A 19,745-nucleotide genomic window follows, 5' to 3' on the forward strand; every position below is an offset into this window, starting at 1 on the left:
GTTTAAGTAGAAGAATCGAGGGAGAACTGAGCAGTATCAACTAGTTTCAATTGTTTCCCAAAGTTGACCTATCACAACCTGTATCGACTTTACTAAAGTCTGACACATCCAAAAGATGAATTTAAGTTTCTGAAATTTCTATTTTGAAATGTCAAAAATCGCTTTCGATTTTAGTGGACATCACAGTAGCTGATTATTAGGTAAAGCGGTATTTTTAAGAAGCTGATGAACGCCCTTGATTTGAGCCCTAGATCAGAATGCGCCTATTGAATTTGAAATAAAATATTTGAAAAAAAATCAGATTAAAGAAGATTAAGCGGTATTTTGATAATATTAATCAGTAAAAATGATATCTGATGAGCATAAAAATATTTTTGGCAAAAGGATAATGAAATAAATTTAGGAATATTTTTTTAGAGACTACATATACTACATGGTCAAACTTCAATAACTTCAGAGAAGATTTTCGGAGAAATTTTGACTTGAAGAGCACAAAAAAGGTAATTAAGACCTCAAACTCGTAAAATTGAAATTTTCTTCGGGAACGAGCTTGAACATTTTGTTGGAAATCTTTGATAGATCTAGTTCTAGTAGTCCTTTTGCTCGGCCATGGTAGACAGTATTGAAAAGATTTTCGAAGCTAAATATTTTCAATGAAATCCACTGACATTACAATTTCCTATATTTAATCTGTAAAGCTTCTTAAATGCAAAAAAAAAACAGTTAAAGCTGCCCGAAAAAAGCTTCACTTTGAATAACTTTCTCACAATGAGTTCCCATGAATTTTAATTTAAATCATCTTAATTATTTTCCAGAGAGAATCTTCACGAAGAGTTAGGCGCCAGTATTTTGGCGCCAATTTGCTTAGCATCGCGTGAGAATTTGGATGCTTATATGCCCAGTGAGGCATTTTTTTTACTGTTCCAATGGGAGGCTCAAGAGGAAAAGTTGTTAAAGATTTCCCAAAAGTATCTCAAGGAGAATTGTCAAGAGAGTGCCTGAAAGAAGCTAGAGGGTTCTCGTGACCCGCCTCTTTGTGCCGCATCCCAGAGTCTTACCCCATGAATTACCATGCGATTCGCTAGTTCTTTGAGTTGCACAATCAATGGAGGTCATATGGGCAGCATTAGTGCATTTGATGATTTCAATTGTTATCACCCTCTTACACTGCCAAATTCAAGGGCTCAATTGAGGCTCTTGTGCCACCCTTCGCTACCACGATATACCAGCGAGTTCCGGATGGAAATTAGTCCACCACACAGTTAACAGCGAAATCTCGGGAAAATCGTCGCAATCGCTCTATATACTCTTGATGATTGCTTGAAACTCTGTGTGCCAAGTGGGCACTCATGGATTTTTGCCCCGTACCCCAGAACAATATGAGAACAATGTGCAAGAAACGCATTTTTATGTTCATTCCGAGTGGCAGAGCGAGAGTCAAAAATTCCAACTCGGCATTGCTCTGTTCATCAAAGTGAAGTGGCAACACAGTGAGAGAAATGGTCGTTAGCACTTGAGATACATAAAATCGATTCTTTTGCATTAATCAGGAACACATTGATGGAAACAGGAAGAATAAAAACGAGAGAGAGAACATGCGGAACTAGCAGACGTACTCTTGTGAATTTTTAGATTCAACTGCTTTTAGAAAAAAAAACGGCGAAGTCTGCATGTGAAAATTCACAGGACGTACAATCCGTTACGAAATATACCAATTGAAGCTCAAGTGGGCCAGCTTTTTGTTTGTGAAGTCTGAACAAAGTCGAAATGTCTAGCTAAAACATTTGAAAATCTAGAACGATTTCTAGAGAATTTATTTATAAAACAATTTGGTATTGTAAAATAAAACACATTAATAAAAATTCAGTATTTCTAATTACAGGGTAAATTTTGGGGGTATAGAATCGCGTCGAGCCAATTTTATCCGTTTCTGGAATCGAAAACAGTTTGCTCGACGCGATTCTTTATGGCTCCAGTAGGGCAATTCCGTGACACTCTGGCAATGACATATGACAAATTGAGTTCGAATCTCAGGAGAGCTTTCTCGAAAATGCGATCCTGTAGTCATGACATTGTCATTTCAAACTCACATAGCATAGTCAGAAGTCACATATTTGAGATTTCTGGCACTTTAAATGAGAATGAATTTTATTAAATAAATCAAACAATACGGATTATTTTTGCATAATATATCATTATGTAGAGACATTCCAATAAAAAACCAATGAATTGCATTTTCGAACTCATGTGATATGTCAGAAAAGCTCGACTGACACTGTTAGGTTTCGAACTCACGTGTGACAATGCCAGAAAAGTACAGAATTCCCAAACAGTACACCTTTTAGGTCAGAAAAATTTCATGAAATCAAAATTCATATCCCTTTTCTTGTCACACGTTTTGCATGACTATCTCATTCTTTCGTGCTAAAAATTCGATTGATCTGAGGTGAATTTGATGTGATGTTTAAAAAAAGAAGAAGATTGCAAAAGATTGAGATAGACATGCAAAGCGCCTGAGAAAGAAAGGAATTCGAATTTCGACTTCGTGAAATTTTCCTCTTTTAAAAGGTGTGCCGGAGCCATTTCCCCTACAACTCCCAATCGAACTTTCACACATTCCGAATTGCAAGTACTCCAATGTCACCTGTAAAGAATCTCAGCTACAATAAGCTTACCTGGGCTTTTTTGTATTTTGTTAAGTTTTATGTGTTATCCAATTAACATTTGCTTTTACTGTCCTTCAAAACGCAATTTGAAAAAACTTTTGGGGCTATCATCGAACAAAATTCCTTTTCACTGTAATTTAAGTGGGGATCATTATTCTCAACAAGAATTCGTGTTTCAAATGATTTCTGAGAAATGTCAACCAGGGGCCCATCAAGCCTAATAAAAAGTGAAGCTATTTTTCAGTTTTCCTTGTAATAATTTTGCAGATATTGCACCGTGACTTAAACAAATTTGCTCGTAGTTCTTGTAATAATTCGGAGAACATTATGAAATATGTATTTTTCGATAGCTTTTAATGCGCGATTTCGAAATATATCAAACTGATAAGTCAATTTTCTTTAGGAAAAAACTTGCCAATAGTCTTCAGTGCCTCAATGCAAAAACGTATGGAAAAAATGAAATGTTGAGAGGCCCCTGTGTCAACACTGTTTATCCGTCTGTCCGTCCGGCTGTCGCCAGCTCTAGAGACCAAACGGTAAGAGATAGCGACTTGGGACCTTCGGGTGACCCCCCCCCATAAGTCGACCCGAGGATCGTTAACATGCTCGTCATTTCCCTGCACCCCTCCCCTTCCAAACCAAAATCATGTTCACGCGTCTTGCGATTTTATTCAATTTTGGTAATGTTTTTAGATGTTACATAGGCGTATATTTTGTCCATATACTAAAATACCGTTGAATCATTCCTAATAACGGTTTTTAAGATCAATGGTTTATATTTAGAAAGCTCTGGACTGGAGAGCGTTTTTCTCAACCAAAACGTTTCTTTCCAAGCTCATTGGAAAGATATTGAAATTCCTTGTTAAACTGAACTGGTTCCAGTTGGATCTGAACCGGGAGTGAATCGATAACTATATTTTTAACTGAAAATCAATTTTATTACTCCGAAAGCCGTATTGGTCGCTCTTTTGAGTGCTTTATAAAATGGATTATATAGATTAAATGATATTTTCTTGCGGATAAACACATAAAAAAATCATACCTCCGTCAGATTCCTTGCTTTCTTGTTCACGAGAATTCCCTGTTTTAGGGAACGTTCCCGACTTGTAGAAGTACAACTTGTACATCTTACGATTCCTCCAAAATTGCGTAACTCCGTTGCATAATTGACGATTTCAGCGTCAAAGAATCAATTGATCTTGCTGTTTGCACAACATTGTAATTTTGCTATACAATTAAGTATAGAAAAAAACTCGCAATAAAATAACTTTATTGCTAAATATTTACAATTATTTCACTGTAGAAAAAAATCTCTTTAAAATGTTTATCACACTAAAACTGCGAAAATAACCATAACCTAGAAAAGTATGAAGGAAATTCTTCAAATAGTCGAAAGGTTACGTTTTAAATTAACGTTTCCGGAACCTAATGAGATAAAATTGATTTAACCTAAGGCAATATTTGCTAGAAAAAATACTTTTCCAAACAGATAATATTCTAAAGTAAGGTTATATTTTAAGATAACCTCAAAAATATTGGAAAATTTCCACATTTTCGATCTGACTAATTCATTTAAAGTGGTAAAGATATTGAATTATAGGTTATGTACTCAGAAGTCTTTTGACATAACCTCACTTTTAATCACAGTTCCTAGTCTGGTTTTCATATCATTTTAAGGTAATTTAACTCCAATAAAACATAACCTTTTAACTATTTAATTTTTTCCTTCTAATTTAAAAAAATATTCGCATAAATAAATAACTTCAGGAAAAACATCACAACCTTGGCAGAAAAGCCTTTTAGAAAAAAGGCTTTCAATTTTATTATTATTATTTTCTTGAATATCTCAAAGACTTTGAAAGCTTTTTATCTTTCAAAATTACATATTATTTGACTATTTACAGTCTTTCTAAATTTTTTTTTCAATAATTGTTGCTACCATCAGGATTAATCCTCATGGTAAGATATCTAAAAATTATTTGTAAAATTTGTGATTTAAATTTAAAAAAAACCGCTCAACTGAGCTTTTTTTTATAATATTGGAAAATAAAATTTAAAAATATTTCCAATTGAAATATTGTAATAGAAATTTATATGAGGGAAAAAGTGGAAAATTCCTTACCTTTTTCTGCTTTCCCTCGCATTTGAGAAAAAAAGGAAAAGACCAAAAATTTATCTTCGTCCGTAGTTTTGTTGGTAGTTTCCACGACTACCCCCACCACCCCCTTGATAAGACTGTGAGTAATTTGAGAATCGAGATTGCCGATGTCCTGCTGATCGATCATCCTGATTCCTCTGCTGAGATTGCCAAGGTTGTACATTTGAAGGGCGATTGTGCTGCTGATGTGAATAGTTTGACTGTTGATGTCGCTGATGCTGATTGTAGGGCTCAAATCGGCCCTGACGATTGTAATTTGACCGATAAACCCCATCATTTCTGCTGTTATCTGAAAAGAAAAAAATTAATAAAAATTTTAAAGCTCCCCAATTTCCACTTTCTTGCAATAAAAAATGGAAAAGGAGCACAAAAACACGCACAGAAATTGTCTTGAAATTGGTGCAGAGAAGGGAAAATTGAGGGATTGAATATACAATAATTTTCATCTCCATTGAGAATTTTCCTCGAACGTGCTTGAGTATCGGATTTTCATTCAGGGCGTCGATGTTGTCGTCATTTTCTCTTTTCTCACACACAACCATCTTGAGATAACAAGCAACTCTGTCTCTGGAAAATACCATTGAAGAGACACACACCCCCACATTGCTCCCCTGTCCCCTCCCATCCCGCCCCCGTCCCAAGAAACACAGAGAAAAGCCCTCTACCTCATTTGCTAGGCAAAAGGGCGTGAGAGGGAGGATGGGCTAGGAAAAGAGAATGAATATAAATTTGAAGTCTCTCATTATTTCAGGAAGGCTGACACATGGTGAAAATGATGAGGAGGATTTAAATGAAGCATTTGTAACATGCTCCTTCATCTTGTAGAGACTTAATAAGGTAGCAATTAGAGGAATAACAATTTGTCAAATAGTCAAGAGATTTCTCATCACATCCACCATTGTCTCTCAGTGCTCATTCCCTCTTTCTCTCAGATCATCCAACTAATTTGGCATTCATGAGCACAGAGAATTTCTGCATCATCATTTATTAATAGTGAGCACAAAGTTAAAGAGCAATATTCAGGAATATCACAATTTATCATTGTGGTACTACGAAAAATTAATTAAATTTAAATTCAATAGCAAAAAAGGAACATGTCACAGAGGAACCCGGAAAGAGTTCTAGACATGAACACGGTAAAAAATTTTGGACACTGACCAAAACATTGGATCAAGTTTTCCTTGGAACAAATTTTTTTGGAATCAATTTGTACGTAGAGAAGATAATTGTTTGTTCCAAAAAGTTTTCTTTACAGTTTTGTTACAAAATATAGTTACAATTTTGTTAGAGTTTTCTTTTGGAACCGTTTTGATACAGTGGAATGTCTACAAATTTGAGTTGATTTCGTTTTATACAAATTTGTTTCCGAAATTTGGAACAGAATTTGTTGCACTCGGCTGTTTTGTTCCCACTGTCAAGAATAAATTGGTACATATTTTTTATAACAATATTATTCCTACATCTGTAACATATTTGTTCCAAAAATTTTCGATGTCCGTAGACGAGGTAATTTTTGGAACCAAATTGTTACTCATATGGGGAATCTTTTTGTTCCCATAGTCGGGAACAAATCCGTGTAAGTGATTTCGTCTTACAGTTAAGGCCTATACTTCAGTCGAGATGGATTTCGATGGCGAAAGTTCATAAGGAACATCAAATAAGAATCAACTTAAGAAGAGTGTTTTATACAGACACGTGCATGACGAAATCATGTGCGAGTGCTGGCAGCAAGAGGGGAAGGGAATCTCGAATTAAAAAAGTGAAACCATGTAGCACGAAAATTGCCACAGATTTGGCGTCCTCTTCACTTCGGTTTCGGTGACGGGTGACTGAGTGTGAGAGGAGGGATACGCTTTTATACTAGACGAGCTATTTATTGGAACAAATTTAGTACTAATATTGGGTATCTTTTTGTTCCTCCTAGACAAATTTGTTCCAAAAAATTTCGGTGTCCGTGGACGAGCTACATTTTGGAACAAATTCGTTACTAATATTGGGTATCTGGTATTGACATAAGTGTCAAAATTTTGTACGTAGCTGAACAAGTCAGGGCAATTATGCAATTATGTATGACAAAATTTTAATTTTTCTCTAGAGGAAAATAAATGGACTTTCAGGAATATTGTGAGATGGAACGGAATTGTTTAGGGGGAGCTTGTGCAGCTTCGTACGGAAAATGATGTCCAAGATTTAAGATTTTTTACTGAATGCCACGCAAATCGAATCAATTATATCATTATATCAAAAAAATTTGTTACTTATTAGACTTATTCAGCTACGTACAACATTTTGACACTTATGTACACCTCATTTTCTCCGGGAACCTTCCACGGGACACAAAAATTTACACATCACACTGTTCAGATAAAATGTTGCACATCAAAATTATGATTTTAATTTTTGCCTTTTGAGCTTAGGAAAAATACCTAGGCTCGAAGTGTTCGTGAAATGTTCGACTAGCTATTAGAATATATGGCCATGGAGGATATCTATTTAGTAACTTGGAAAAAATTAACTTTTACTCATCTGCAACATTACGAACCTGCAAAACCTTCTTCTAAATTTAGATTTTTTGAGAGGTCTTAAAAATTGCTAGCCCAACTGTACCGGCCTCAATCGGTTATGAACCGGTAAAGCACCGGTAATTGTTTTGTTTTTTTTTTTTCAATACTTCATTTTTCTTTAATTTTACAGTTTTTTTTTATATATAAGTATTTTATATTAATTAGCATCCAAGTGATAATTTTCTCGCCCAATTAATCAATAATTAATTCCACAAATTTCAAGGGAAGTAAACCTAATGCTAAAAATCTAACGCAACATCAACCACTAGTAAAAACCACCAGTGACAATAGAATTTATCTCGAAAAAAATAATTCCTCATCACTTCCATGTGATCGAGTGATTATGAGGTGATGAGAGGAAGCAATAGAGTGTTGAGGCACGTTTTTCTTCCGCCGCACAAAACACCCCCCTTCTCCTCTTCATCCTGACACATGACACCCTCAAAAACAGTGTATATGACGCGTATAATTGGTACACAATAGCATGTCAAAATTTTTCCTCTATTTACAGAGCACCGGAGAGACAAACTAGAGGCGTTTAAGGGGCAGACAAATCACCCCTCGGCATCTCTCATACTCCCAAACCACTTTTGGGTGGGCGAATCCAATGGAAAAGGGAGAGGTAGAGCGTTTGGTGCTGCTATTTATATTGCAATCACACATATTATTCACCAAAAATCATCCCTCGAAGGCACAAAGGGCGGTTCGATGAATTTTCTTAATTGCACCAATTTTGCTCCTTTCTTCACTTCTTTTCAGTTTTCTTTTTTCTTTTTAATTTATCGCATCGTACTTCCACCATGTTTTTTTTAAAGTTATATACAAATTAAGGGGCGTTGTTGGGGGTTGGAATATTTTGACAAGAACTTCACATTGACTATCAATTAGGATTTGAGGAAGTGTGCGCTTTTAATGATCTCACGCTGACTTTTCGCATGACTTTTCAATTTAAAAACCTATTTATATGACGTAAAAATTTCGATTTCATGAAGATTTGAATTTTGCATTAACTTTAATTAAATACAGTAAGGCTTTAATTTAATGGTATAAACACATATTAGTGTTTTAGTTGCAGCAGTTATCTATAATTCAACTAGATGTACCTAGTTATTTAACAACAGTTTTTTAACAGTTATTTAATAACAGTGATTTATAAGACATTTTAAGTACTATCACACATTTTCCGGAGTCATTCACAATCAAAAATATCGCGGCACTATTTAAAATTAAACAAATTTCTTGCAAAATATGTCTTGGCTGTGAGGAATTTCAAGTAATTCTAGAAATCTTAACTCTTTCGCGTCATTAGGGTCATATATGACCCGGGGAAAAACAATGTTTTTTGACTATTTAAATTAATTGAAATCTATCAGTTTGTGCACGACATCATAATAGAAGGATGTAAGATTCTTGGATAATTTTCTCAAGACTCCAGATATTCAGGAAAAGAAAATATTTGAGATCAAAAATCACTCATTTCGAACTTTGTGAAATGACTTTTCTTTTTCAAAATTTTTTATATTTATTTTTTTTTTTTCAGCAAAAAGTTCTTTGGAAACACAAAATAGAATATCCAAAGATTGTATATTGCATATTTTGATATAATAAACTACTCTCAATTTTCCAGAAAAGCGTGTACATTTTTGTGCGACTATTTATTTAGTGTGACTATTTATTCAATTTACTTAGATTTCTTATAATATGGTCTTACCGATTTAACATTATAAGGTGTATTATATTATATATAACGTAAATCAGTGAAAATTTCATAGAAATTGACTATAAAACGTTAAAAAAAGGTTAAATAATTCAACTGGCCGAGTTGAGAAACCGGCCGACTAGAGCGTACTTTACCTTATATAACCCTATTGTCGGCAAGAGAAAAGTTTCCCGTCAAATCATTGCTCTACCTGCCGATTTTACTCGGAGGTTTTTTGAATTTTAACGGTATATTCTAGTACATTCAGAGAAATTCTGTAGATTTTCGGCAGAATTTCTGTGTAGAAAATCTACAGATTCTCGGCAGAATTTCTCCCTAGAAAATCTGCAAAACCTCCATTACTTCACAAAAATATTGTTGATTTATGAAGAAACTGTAGAAGTTATAAAGAAAATGGTATGCTCTGCTTAACAAGCACTACCGAGTACACATTTTAGATACGTAAAAAGTTGCGAGCAAAAATAATAATTTCTTAAAAATCGCCAATTGAATGATACAAAAACGCGAAATTTAGGTTGAAATTCTGCTTAAAGTTTTCACTTCACTATTCTCTACTTATAACACGGCGTCGCAGAATTCTTTATTTTATATAAACACTGTGATATCACTAAGAATAACTCTATAGAATTTTGCAAACTTCAGTGAAAAATATTCCATCTTTTCTGACACATCTGTCTGGAAAGTCTGGAATGTAGAAAAATCTACAGAAAATCGGCAAAATATCTACAAGAATTCGTCAGAGTATTCACCAGAATTCGTCAGAAAATCTGCAAAAGTTTCTGACGAATTTTGTCCCAAGCCCAAATAAAATTCGTAGGAATATCTACAGATTTCTCTGCAGATTTTCGGCAGAGGTGTAGATATTTTCTGCAGAAAACTTAAAGATATCTGACGAAATTATTTCGTGCCAACAATGTAGTTGGGACAGTTGAGACATTGTTTTTCTTTGTGAAATCCAGAAGGAAAATATCTTGCTCTTGGACATTTCATCTTATATCTGATGAATTATAACATATTTTGCAGTATTTTAGAGTATTCTGCAAGCGTCTCATATTGTGCAATTGTATTGTGTGTGAATAAATATGTAGATAAGTTTATTTTTGCCAAATACCACTCAAAATATTGTGACAGAGACTGTTCAAGGGATTACCAGGAAGATTCCTTGAACACCATTAGTACAGTGTTTATCAAAACAATCAAGTTCGCCATGGTTTTAGCCAAATTAATAACTTCAAGCAAAAAAAAACACTTAAGCCCGTGATATAGATTTTAAAAATGGTATGTATACTTCCCTTGTCGACAATAGGGTCATATATGACCCGGAGTTTCTCCGAGTTTTCACGCAATGGAAATTTTTTTCCTCTCTGAACTATTATATTTGATCAGAAAGCATTAGGAAAAACTCAATTTTACATGAATTCATCTGCTGAATAAAAGTGTGACGCAAAAGAGCTAAGCCACTTTTAAATGTAAATATGAAACATAAAACATGAAGCCTGAAACATGGAATATGAAACAAAAAAAATTAAACGTGAAACATTACTCTTTCAAAAAATCTACTTTTAGGACAAAAATGGGAACAATTTCCCTTGAAAATAAGGAATAAGTATTTAAAAAAATAATAAATGCAATAATTTAGTCGCAGCTGAAATATTTTCACGCTAAAATAAAAATTTTCTTACCTGAATAGGAGGATCGCTGATAGGATTGATTCTGTTGATATTGATTGGGCGGTGGATACGATGAATACTGTCCTTGATCCCTTGACCGATCATTGGTGTAGTGATTCACCATGCGATGGCCAGCACCAGACAAAGAGGCGGTGGGCATATTTCTGTTGAAGCCAATCATTGGCTTGTAGTCACTTCCTGCTCCTGCTCCCTTCAGCACCCTGGGCGGATCCTTGGCATTTGGCAACTTCTTGGCCGGAAAAATGTAGTCATCCGCAAACTGTGGATCTTTGTACTTCACCGTGATAACAGAATTGTCACAGATGGGCTCAAGCCCAAAAACAGGCGAAATGAGCATTCTATCCCAAGAACACAAAAAAAAGTCATTGAAGAGCTGCTGAAGGATAAAAGAAAAGGAGCTGACATTGAGACTTACCCTCCAATGGATACAGCATCCTCGGCAGGAAAGGCAGTTCCCTGCATGCCATCAATGAGCACTGGAGCCCCATCCTTCCCATTAACTTCATTGCTGTAGAGTCCTTTGAGGAACTTGTAGCCTTCATTTGCAGGTCCCACGTACAATCTATCACATCCCAGTGAATTTCTTCGTTCTGAAGGAGACATAAAATTGAGTTTTTTTTCTTATCTTGATATTCTCCTGCTCCCAAAAGAGAGAAGAGAGATAAAGGCAAAAAAAGACAAAGGATAATGCAATTACTTTCTGCTTCTGTGAGTTTGTCATAGAATGGCTTAAGTGCTTTAAAGAGGCGCTTCTCATCGACAAAAGGTAACAAGGCAACACCTTGCCATGCAAATTTCTTCCCATTCAGGTCAATCTTAAAGTCCTCCGGATAGAAGTCAATTATTGTTGATTTCTACAATAAAAAAAATAATATAAAATTCTTCGCAAAAAACACCATTATTTTCAAAATTTCCCTTACAGGATCCGACATTAAAACAGCCCATGGTTCAGGAATATGAGAACTACTCGCAGCCGGAAAGACTCCCATCAATTGTTCCAAGGGTTTAAACTGCGAAAAGCCCCCAAAATTAATCTCACAAAAATTCCAGTCGGGAAAAATTTGAGAAAAAAAGAGCTCTTACCGGTTTGGTGCCTTTCTCAAATTTCGTCGAAAGCCCAGAAATGTTGACAAAATCTGAGGCAAATGGGGCATAGTGGTAGGGAAAGTACCAGTTCCATGAGGCACAGCCCTGATAGTAATATTGAAGTACCCAGCACAATCCCTTAACGTACTGCTTAGCTACAGCATAGCGGAACTCAACATTTGTGGCTACAACATCAAATTTGGACTCATAGTAGCGATCCTTGAAGCCATCCTCCCAGAGTCTCACTTCATCGACGGGTTCCTCCTCTTCCTCCTCCTCTTCTTTCTGTTGCTGCGGCTGCTGTTCTGACTCATTCTGATCGAACTTTCTCTTCGTACCACGAGCACCATCCTCCTAAGAGAGGAACGCCAAAAGAAAGTTTGGATTGCCAAAACTAATATTCATAATCCGACTGACTTAAATTCTTAAGAAAAACAGTAAAAAAATGGGCTACATCCACAGAGTCTGTTCCACTATTAAAAATATGTAGGGGAAGGTTTTGCACGTTCGTAATGTTGCAGCTTCGTAAAAGTTGATTTTTTTCCAAGTTACTAAATGAATTTCAGTCATGGACATATAATCTAAAAGCTAGTCCTACATCTCACATTTCCTGACAAACTTGGAAGCCTAAGCCTTTTTTCCTGGGTCCAAAAGGCAAAAATAAAAAATTGGCCTAAAATCGTAATTCTGATGTGTAATATTTTATGCATTTTTGCACACTGCAAGTGTCTTTTCGTAAAAGCAACTATTTCAAGTTATAGAGGGTTTATCAGGGTTAATATTTACCGTGAAAAACTTTTGCTTGAAGGGGGTCGTTTTTGTGGGTGGAGGAAAATTCATAAAAATTACCACCCTTGCAGCTCAGGAAAATTGAATTTTGCAGCTTCGTAAAAACATCTTTCTAAATTACTGACCACCGAATTTCAGAATTCCTCACTGTTTTGGGTCACACTGTGCACGCCGCTCGGGTTATTTGATTCATCAGAAATTCCACTGAATAAATTCACAAGAAAATTGGAATATTAAACAATTTTCACTAAAATCTCGAAGGAAAACACGCGCTTCCCCATCAAAATAAGACTTCATCCGATGTTTTTATTTCACTTCTGTCAAATCAAACATTAAGCCTGAATCTGCTTATGGTAGGTGTAATTCTTTCATTGCCCATGCGGTGCGTTTTGAGAATTTTTTATCCAATTTGCTTTGTTTTCAAGCGGATTTTTTCACATTTTACTTTAAATTTATCACTGGTAATTCTAAGAATCACTGATGTTCAAAAAAGGTTCTGTAAGACAGATTCGAGACGTTAGAGAAAAAATAAGGACTACAATAGGTGTGATTACTACTTTCTGATTTGTGCAGTCATGAAACTAGACTGCTTATGGTAGATGCGATTCTTTAATTGCCACTTCGATGTATTTTGAGTATTTCTCATTCAATTTTTGCTTGTTTAAAAGTGGGACTTCCCACATTTCACTTTAAATTGGTGGCTGGCCATTTTTGAAATCAGTTACGTCCGAAATATGTTCTGTAAGATCCACTGGAGGTGTTAGAGAAAATCCGAGGATTACAAAATGTGTGACTATGAGAGAATCATATCTAACCAAGGTCTTAACTGACTGTCAGAATGCAGGGAAAAAATGGTTTTCCGAGTGTCAAAAAATATGTGTTAGAAAAATAGCTTAAAATTGATTTTTAATGCGTGATACCTCCTACAAATTGTAGAAACAAGTAGATGAAAATTCCATCTAAGTAGTGATGCCCAAATTTTTGTGTCCGGTGAAAAGCTTTCGGGGAAAATGAGGTCTACAGAGGTGGGAAAAAGTGGTACGAAGCTGAGTTAACCAGGGCACCTTCGTAAAAAATGCCGCTACATTTTCATTTTCCTGTAGAGGAAAATCCAAGAACTTCCAGGAATATTGTGAGGCAGAATTATGAACCCAATAAGTAAGAGATTTTTTTGATATAGTGATATAATTGATTCGGTGTGTGTGGCATTCAGTAAAAAATTTTAAATCTTGGACTCCTTTTTTAATACGAACCTTCAAAACCTTCCCCTAAATGTGCAAATTTTCAATGGTAACGAGAAAACGTGTAGAAAGTTTTATCTATTAACTTGATATACAAAATAAGCTGAATCTAAAGATATTTATTTAAAAAAGAACGCAAAACACTTCTTTCCATATTTTTTGATTTGTTTTTATTCTGCACTTTAGTGACATTTACTCGGCAACTCTTCGGCAGATTTCGTCAAATGTATCTCGCCTAATTTGCCATTTTCACTTTTTCAGAATGGTTGAATATAATTTTCTTACCAAAAATAGCCTTTGAAAAACAACTTTAAAATCGCTTTTCTCGTTCAGATAGAGTGAACTCTATTTACCAAAGGTTTAGAGCAATGAATTTCCTATGAAAATATGTCATCTAGGTATTTTTTAAATTCACGGGAGCCCGTAATAAAGAGAAACAAAATGTGATACTTTTACCCCATGCCTGATACCATTTGCCCCAGCATTTTTGAGAATGGTCACAAAATTACCTCTAGGAAAACGGCTCGATAATTGTATTTTCTTACAAAATAGAGAAAAATGACATTCACAAATTTGTAGAGCGATAAATTTCCTATACAACTGCGCTAATCAGAAATTTCTCCGGATCATAGGTAGCTCTTAAAAAATAAAATATCCGTTTTGTGACTTTTTGACCCAGTCTCCCCTACGCAATGAAAAATTTCATTTGCTGGCTAATTCTGCCCCGGTCTCCCCTACTCGAATATTCAGAATATTAGTACTCGAACCCAAAGTTCACTTTTTTTACAACTTTTGACACGGCTAGAGGACAAATGGTAAGCGATATCGACTTCCGATTTTCGACGACCCCCCCATAAGTCAATAATATCTAGAACAATCTTTTTACCGTTTCCCCAATCCCCATTTTTCTAGATTTTTTTTTTCATTTTCGAATACATTTGGACATGGTCATGGTAAATATTTCGTTCTAAGACACCCATGTTCAAAAAATAGATCGATATCAAATTGACGAAGATCAAAGTTCAACCACTTTGGAGGACCTATTTTTCAATCGATTTGCTCAATTTTGGATTTTTTGAAAGATCTTAAAATTCCAACACGGCTGCAATGAACGCAGTCGGTAATGCAATGGTAATGTATCCGTCAGGTAAATTGAGCTAATCCAAAACCTGCTCCAAATGGAAATTTTTCGCTACTCCAAATGGAAACGTCATAGTTTTCACGATAAATACAGTACTAAATTATTATATTTATATATTTTCTATACCACAGTTTCATTATTTAGTTAATTTTGCTCCAAATAAAGCGAAAATCAATTCATATTCACAAATTTTAATTTATTAATTTCTCAGAAAAATTAAAAGTGTACCTTTTCACCATCGAATTCTTCATCGATCGATCATGATTTCCAATGAAAAACACAATAAACTGACTATTGTTTATTCGTGTTGTTTAACATTTATGTCATATTTCTGGCTAATTTTAGTTAAATTAAGTGCTAATCTTTATTGTTGAATCTTCTGTCAAAGCTAATAGGTCTGGAAATGGTTTTGAATTAGGACAGTGGTTAAAAGTCTAAAAAGAAATTTCTATTAACTCACTAAAATATGTCTTAGTAAAAAATCGTGTAAAAAAAATAACATGTAATTTCCAAATTACCACTAAAAAAATTGTAAATTTTGATTTTTACCACTATTAAAATGGTAAACTTTGTGTAAAAAATAATTTGTGTAAAAATTTTCAGCGTGTAATTCAAACATGTAATTTTTACCACTATTCAAGTGGAACAGTGTCACTTAAAAAGTGGTAAATATTCAACAACGTGTAAAATTTGGTGCATGTACTCAAAAACGTGTAAAATCGCCATTATAGTTTGACAGCTGCTGGAAGCCCACCTCGGTGAGTATTTTCTTTAGTTTTTTCAGTTTTATAGCCTCTAATTTTGTGAAAAAGACCAAATCCCTCAAGGAAAAAGTGGAATACTACTGATAGTGTGTATTTTTTTTAATGTTTTATATGAGTGATTGTGAAAAAATCCAGTATTGTGATTTACGTGGTGTCACTTTGAGTTGTATTCTATCTGCGCAAATTTTGCCTCGGAATCTTGTCCAAAGGGCAGTTTTCTGCCATTGGTGGCCCCCACAATAACCACCCCTTGTGATCATCAGTCCTTCAGTCCAATCTTTAAGAACTACAGTGTGAAATTCTGCATATATTTCAACGGGTATTGAACATGTTACAACTTGTCATAATTCCACGTTCAATTCCCGGAATAGACGATTTCCCCCAGTGTTTCTACCCCGCGGGGGGCCTTTTGTGCTCTTAGTGAGTCTCAAATCCCTAATAGATATTATTATTATCATTTTAATCTTTTCACAATAGCGTCTATGTCGCTCCTGGAACTACAAATCATAAATTTCTATTTTCCGTATTTGAAAACTGATTGTTTTTTTCTAATTTACAGATCATCATAATCTCATCCTGAATAGAGAAATCATGCCAAATAACCGAGGAAATTTGATGCTGGAACCTAAAAAACGACGAAGGAGAAATTATGAAAAGAAATTTTCAAGAAAAATAAAATTACACGCTAGAAATTACAGGTTGTTTTAATTTTACACGCTCCTTTTTACATATTTTTAAAATTACATTCTGCAAATTACACGCTAAAAACATTACACGCTGGAAATTACACGCAAAAAAATATTACACGCTGAAGATTACACGTTTTAAAAATTACACTTTTCCCAAAATTACCACTATAATAGAGATGTCAAAAATTACCTACTATTATAGTGGTACTTATTTTTTACTGTGTAGATTCGATCTTTACTCAGATCATGAAAATTTACTTTGACATTCACTATAGCACTGCACTGTATCACTGAACACTATAAACTCGATTTATTGGTTCACTTTCACTCTGAAGAACAATTTTAAAAAAAATACATAAATTGAGAAATCTCGATTTAATTCCAAATTTTGAAAGCACTTCACTTTCTCCTTAAAAAATATTCTACCACATCTATGTTAATTATTACTCTTCTGAGGCTACATTCGTTTTTGAGCCCCTTGATAGATTATCTTAAAACTCTTTTAAGACAACATTGTAGTTTTCTTTAAGAAAAGTTGATCAAAAGCTTCCCCAAAGTCCTTCCAAAAATCTATTAAGTAGATTTTGTGCAACTTACATTTTTTTAAATCACTATTAATCCATTTTTAAGTCAAATTGAATGATTTTGGAGTTTTTGGTAAGCTCATAAGATTCCCTAAAAGAATTTTTAATAATTAAGATCAGCTAATTTTTTTTATGTTATTGAATTATTTTTAGTTTTATGTTTTTCAATGATTGAATATTGTATGAGGAACGGCCCTTCCTAACCAATAAATTATTGTATAGTTTTTCTTAACAATTTAAAGTTCTTTTATTTCTCTTTGAATTTCTTTCAATTCTAAAAAATGTATTTCTTTTTTTTTCTTCGGTTTAGTAATCGATTCACTAGACAGGTATAGATAGAAAATTGTAACAAGAATTGTAGCCCTCTATATGTACCTGATTTGTTTTACATGTATATGGCTTTTTGCCGATACATAATAAATAATAATAAAGTTCATTTAGGATTCGCCATTGGCATTGAAATCAAATTTCTTCTTGGTTTCGAAACATGTTTCATGAAACTTGCATGAAGCATAAGCATGATTGAAAAGATGCTTTCTACTTACCGGAGTCACCATGGCATCCAATGGATTGGCCATCATCCGGAATCTAGCAGCTTCCTGGCGAGGATTCTGAATGGCAGCCGGCTGAATGCCCCTGCCGAGAGGCGTCGGCTTGAACTGCGAATTGTGCATTTGCGCAAAATTTGGCGCTTGCTGCTGCATCTTACGCTGCTTGTCGCGCATCTTGAACATCTGCTCCTTGCTCTGCCTCGTCTTGAAGATCTGATCCTCCACCATGCCCAAATCATGCATTATCATCTCCACACGCTTCAGATTCACATCCCCGGAATCTGTGAGGTAACCCTGAGGAAATAGGACGATCAGGAGGGGAAGAAATACGAGGAATTTTCAGGAAACTTACCCCGGTTCTGTAGACGCATTTCTTGTACAAATTCACAAGACGATCGATGGCATTCTCGCGAATCTCGAGACTCGGCAGATGCGGCAGGAAGTCATTGCCGACGAAGAAGCACATAAAGACCCAATCATCAATAACCCGGTCAAAGTCATAGGCAAAGGGAAGATTGGGCATTTCCAGTTCCCGCTCGAGATATTCCTTGAGAACTGGGAGACGCACAAAGATAAACTGCACCTCCTTGACAACGGGCGGAGGCTCATTGGATTCACTGCCATTGAGCCCTTCGCACTTGGACAGCTCATGACCAAATTGGGAACAAACCTCACAGGGACGCTCCTTGTTGGGCAGGAATTCCTCCCGGATGATCGTAAAGTTGGGCTCATGCGTGGCCAGGCCCAACATTATGAGATCCGCATCGGCTCCACAGAGCACATGCTGAGTATTTGGATCATGATTGGGCTGAGCACGCTGCCGCCGGATGTAATCCATGATCTTGTGCTCTCCCTCGCCGGGAACATTGGCATCCGACAGGATGACCTTGATACCCCTCCAACCCGGATGATTATTCAAGCGTTCGTGCACATAGTAGTGCAAACATCTGCTCAGACGCTCCATAAAGGGCGTTCCGGGCGTGATGCAATTGGAGTCAAAATGCTCCCCTTTCTCCTTTTCCGGCGGCAAAATAGCCCCACGCGCCTTCAGCTCCTCTCGCACCCTGGCAATCTCTGTAGCCTTCTCAGCAGCCTCCTTGGACGCCCTAAACCTCCTCGAACGCTGCTGATTCATCTTAGCTCTCGGAGCCTATTCCACAAATCCCATTTTTCAATCCCAATTCCCTCAAAATTCCCCATTCTACTTACCACACCATCAATAGCCATATACAGCAACTTCCTAGGCCTCACAATTGCAAACAGCCGATCGATGTACTCAAAGATCGCCACCATCATCTCCTCCTCGTTCTTGGGTGCCGGCTTATCTTCCGGATGCGTGCAAGGATGGATGATGCCATTCATGTCCAAGTACAAATTGTCAAATTCGATGCCATTGGGATTGGGAAGGGATGCATCTTCCGGGATGTCCTCTCCATCAGCCCCTTGGACCTGAAACACAGACAAAAAGGACCCCCAGAAAGCGCCAATTCAGCTTGTTTTTGCAGAAAAGATGCCGTGACAGCCGCAGACTTACCCTTTTCTCCACACATTCAATTATAACACTCGGATACTTCCGCGAAAGCCACCTGAAGAATGCTGGTACTCCCATTGTCGATCTTTACGTACTATTTTGGCGTAATTATCTTGCAAAATTGGTGTTTTTCACTAAAAATTTCACTACCTCGTTTTGGTGGCTTTTTGTGTGTTTTTTCCACACACAAAACAGACAGATTCCGGAATTTCGGAAAACGAATATGTCACATTTTATTACGCGTCTTTTATATTACACATGGGTATTAATACACAAGTATTTATACAGATGTATTTTACATATTTTACACAAGAGTACGAATTTAAATTTATCGTCATTTAAGAAAATCAAAAATTAGCGTTTCTTGTTAATAAAATCATTTTATTTTAATAAAGTTAATGAGTAAATACCTGAAAATTGGTTATTATTATCTTTATTGACAACAGGGCGTCATTCAGTGGATGGTTTTCCGTAGGAAAACTGATTAATAAATCATTTTCAAAACCACACGTCCTGGACCTGCTGAACACATCTACAACTTAAATTCAAAGACGACTAAGCAAATTCATA

The 19,745-nt window shown here is 35.6% G+C and overlaps 1 protein-coding gene across 1 annotated transcript; it reads right to left on the reverse strand.

Annotated features, from left to right (window-relative positions):
- Positions 1-4,449: 4,449 nt before the first annotated feature.
- On the reverse strand, positions 4,450-19,383 carry LOC129798332 (5'-3' exoribonuclease 2 homolog). Its single transcript, XM_055841439.1, has 10 exons — positions 19,179-19,383; positions 18,854-19,093; positions 17,997-18,794; positions 17,639-17,938; positions 11,883-12,239; positions 11,720-11,809; positions 11,497-11,653; positions 11,215-11,389; positions 10,791-11,137; positions 4,450-5,113 (listed from the first exon to the last, which is right to left on the reverse strand). The coding sequence occupies exons 1-10, from the start codon at positions 19,251-19,253 to the stop codon at positions 4,839-4,841; spliced, it is 2,814 nt and encodes a 937-aa protein (XP_055697414.1). The 5' UTR covers positions 19,254-19,383; the 3' UTR covers positions 4,450-4,838.
- Positions 19,384-19,745: the final 362 nt, after the last annotated feature.

Source organism: Phlebotomus papatasi, chromosome 1 (genome assembly GCF_024763615.1).
Source record: "Phlebotomus papatasi isolate M1 chromosome 1, Ppap_2.1, whole genome shotgun sequence".
Taxonomy (NCBI): domain Eukaryota; kingdom Metazoa; phylum Arthropoda; class Insecta; order Diptera; family Psychodidae; genus Phlebotomus; species Phlebotomus papatasi.

Coding starts and splice junctions, on each gene's coding strand:
- LOC129798332 (XM_055841439.1), bottom strand. CDS start 19,253: ATGGGAGTACCAGCATTCTTCAGGTGGCTTTCGCGGAAGTATCCGAGT. Junction 19,094..19,178: donor TTGAATGTGTGGAGAAAAGG/GTAAGTCTGCGG, acceptor TCTGTGTTTCAG/GTCCAAGGGGCTGATGGAGA. Junction 11,810..11,882: donor TTGAGAAAGGCACCAAACCG/GTAAGAGCTCTT, acceptor GGCTTTTCGCAG/TTTAAACCCTTGGAACAATT.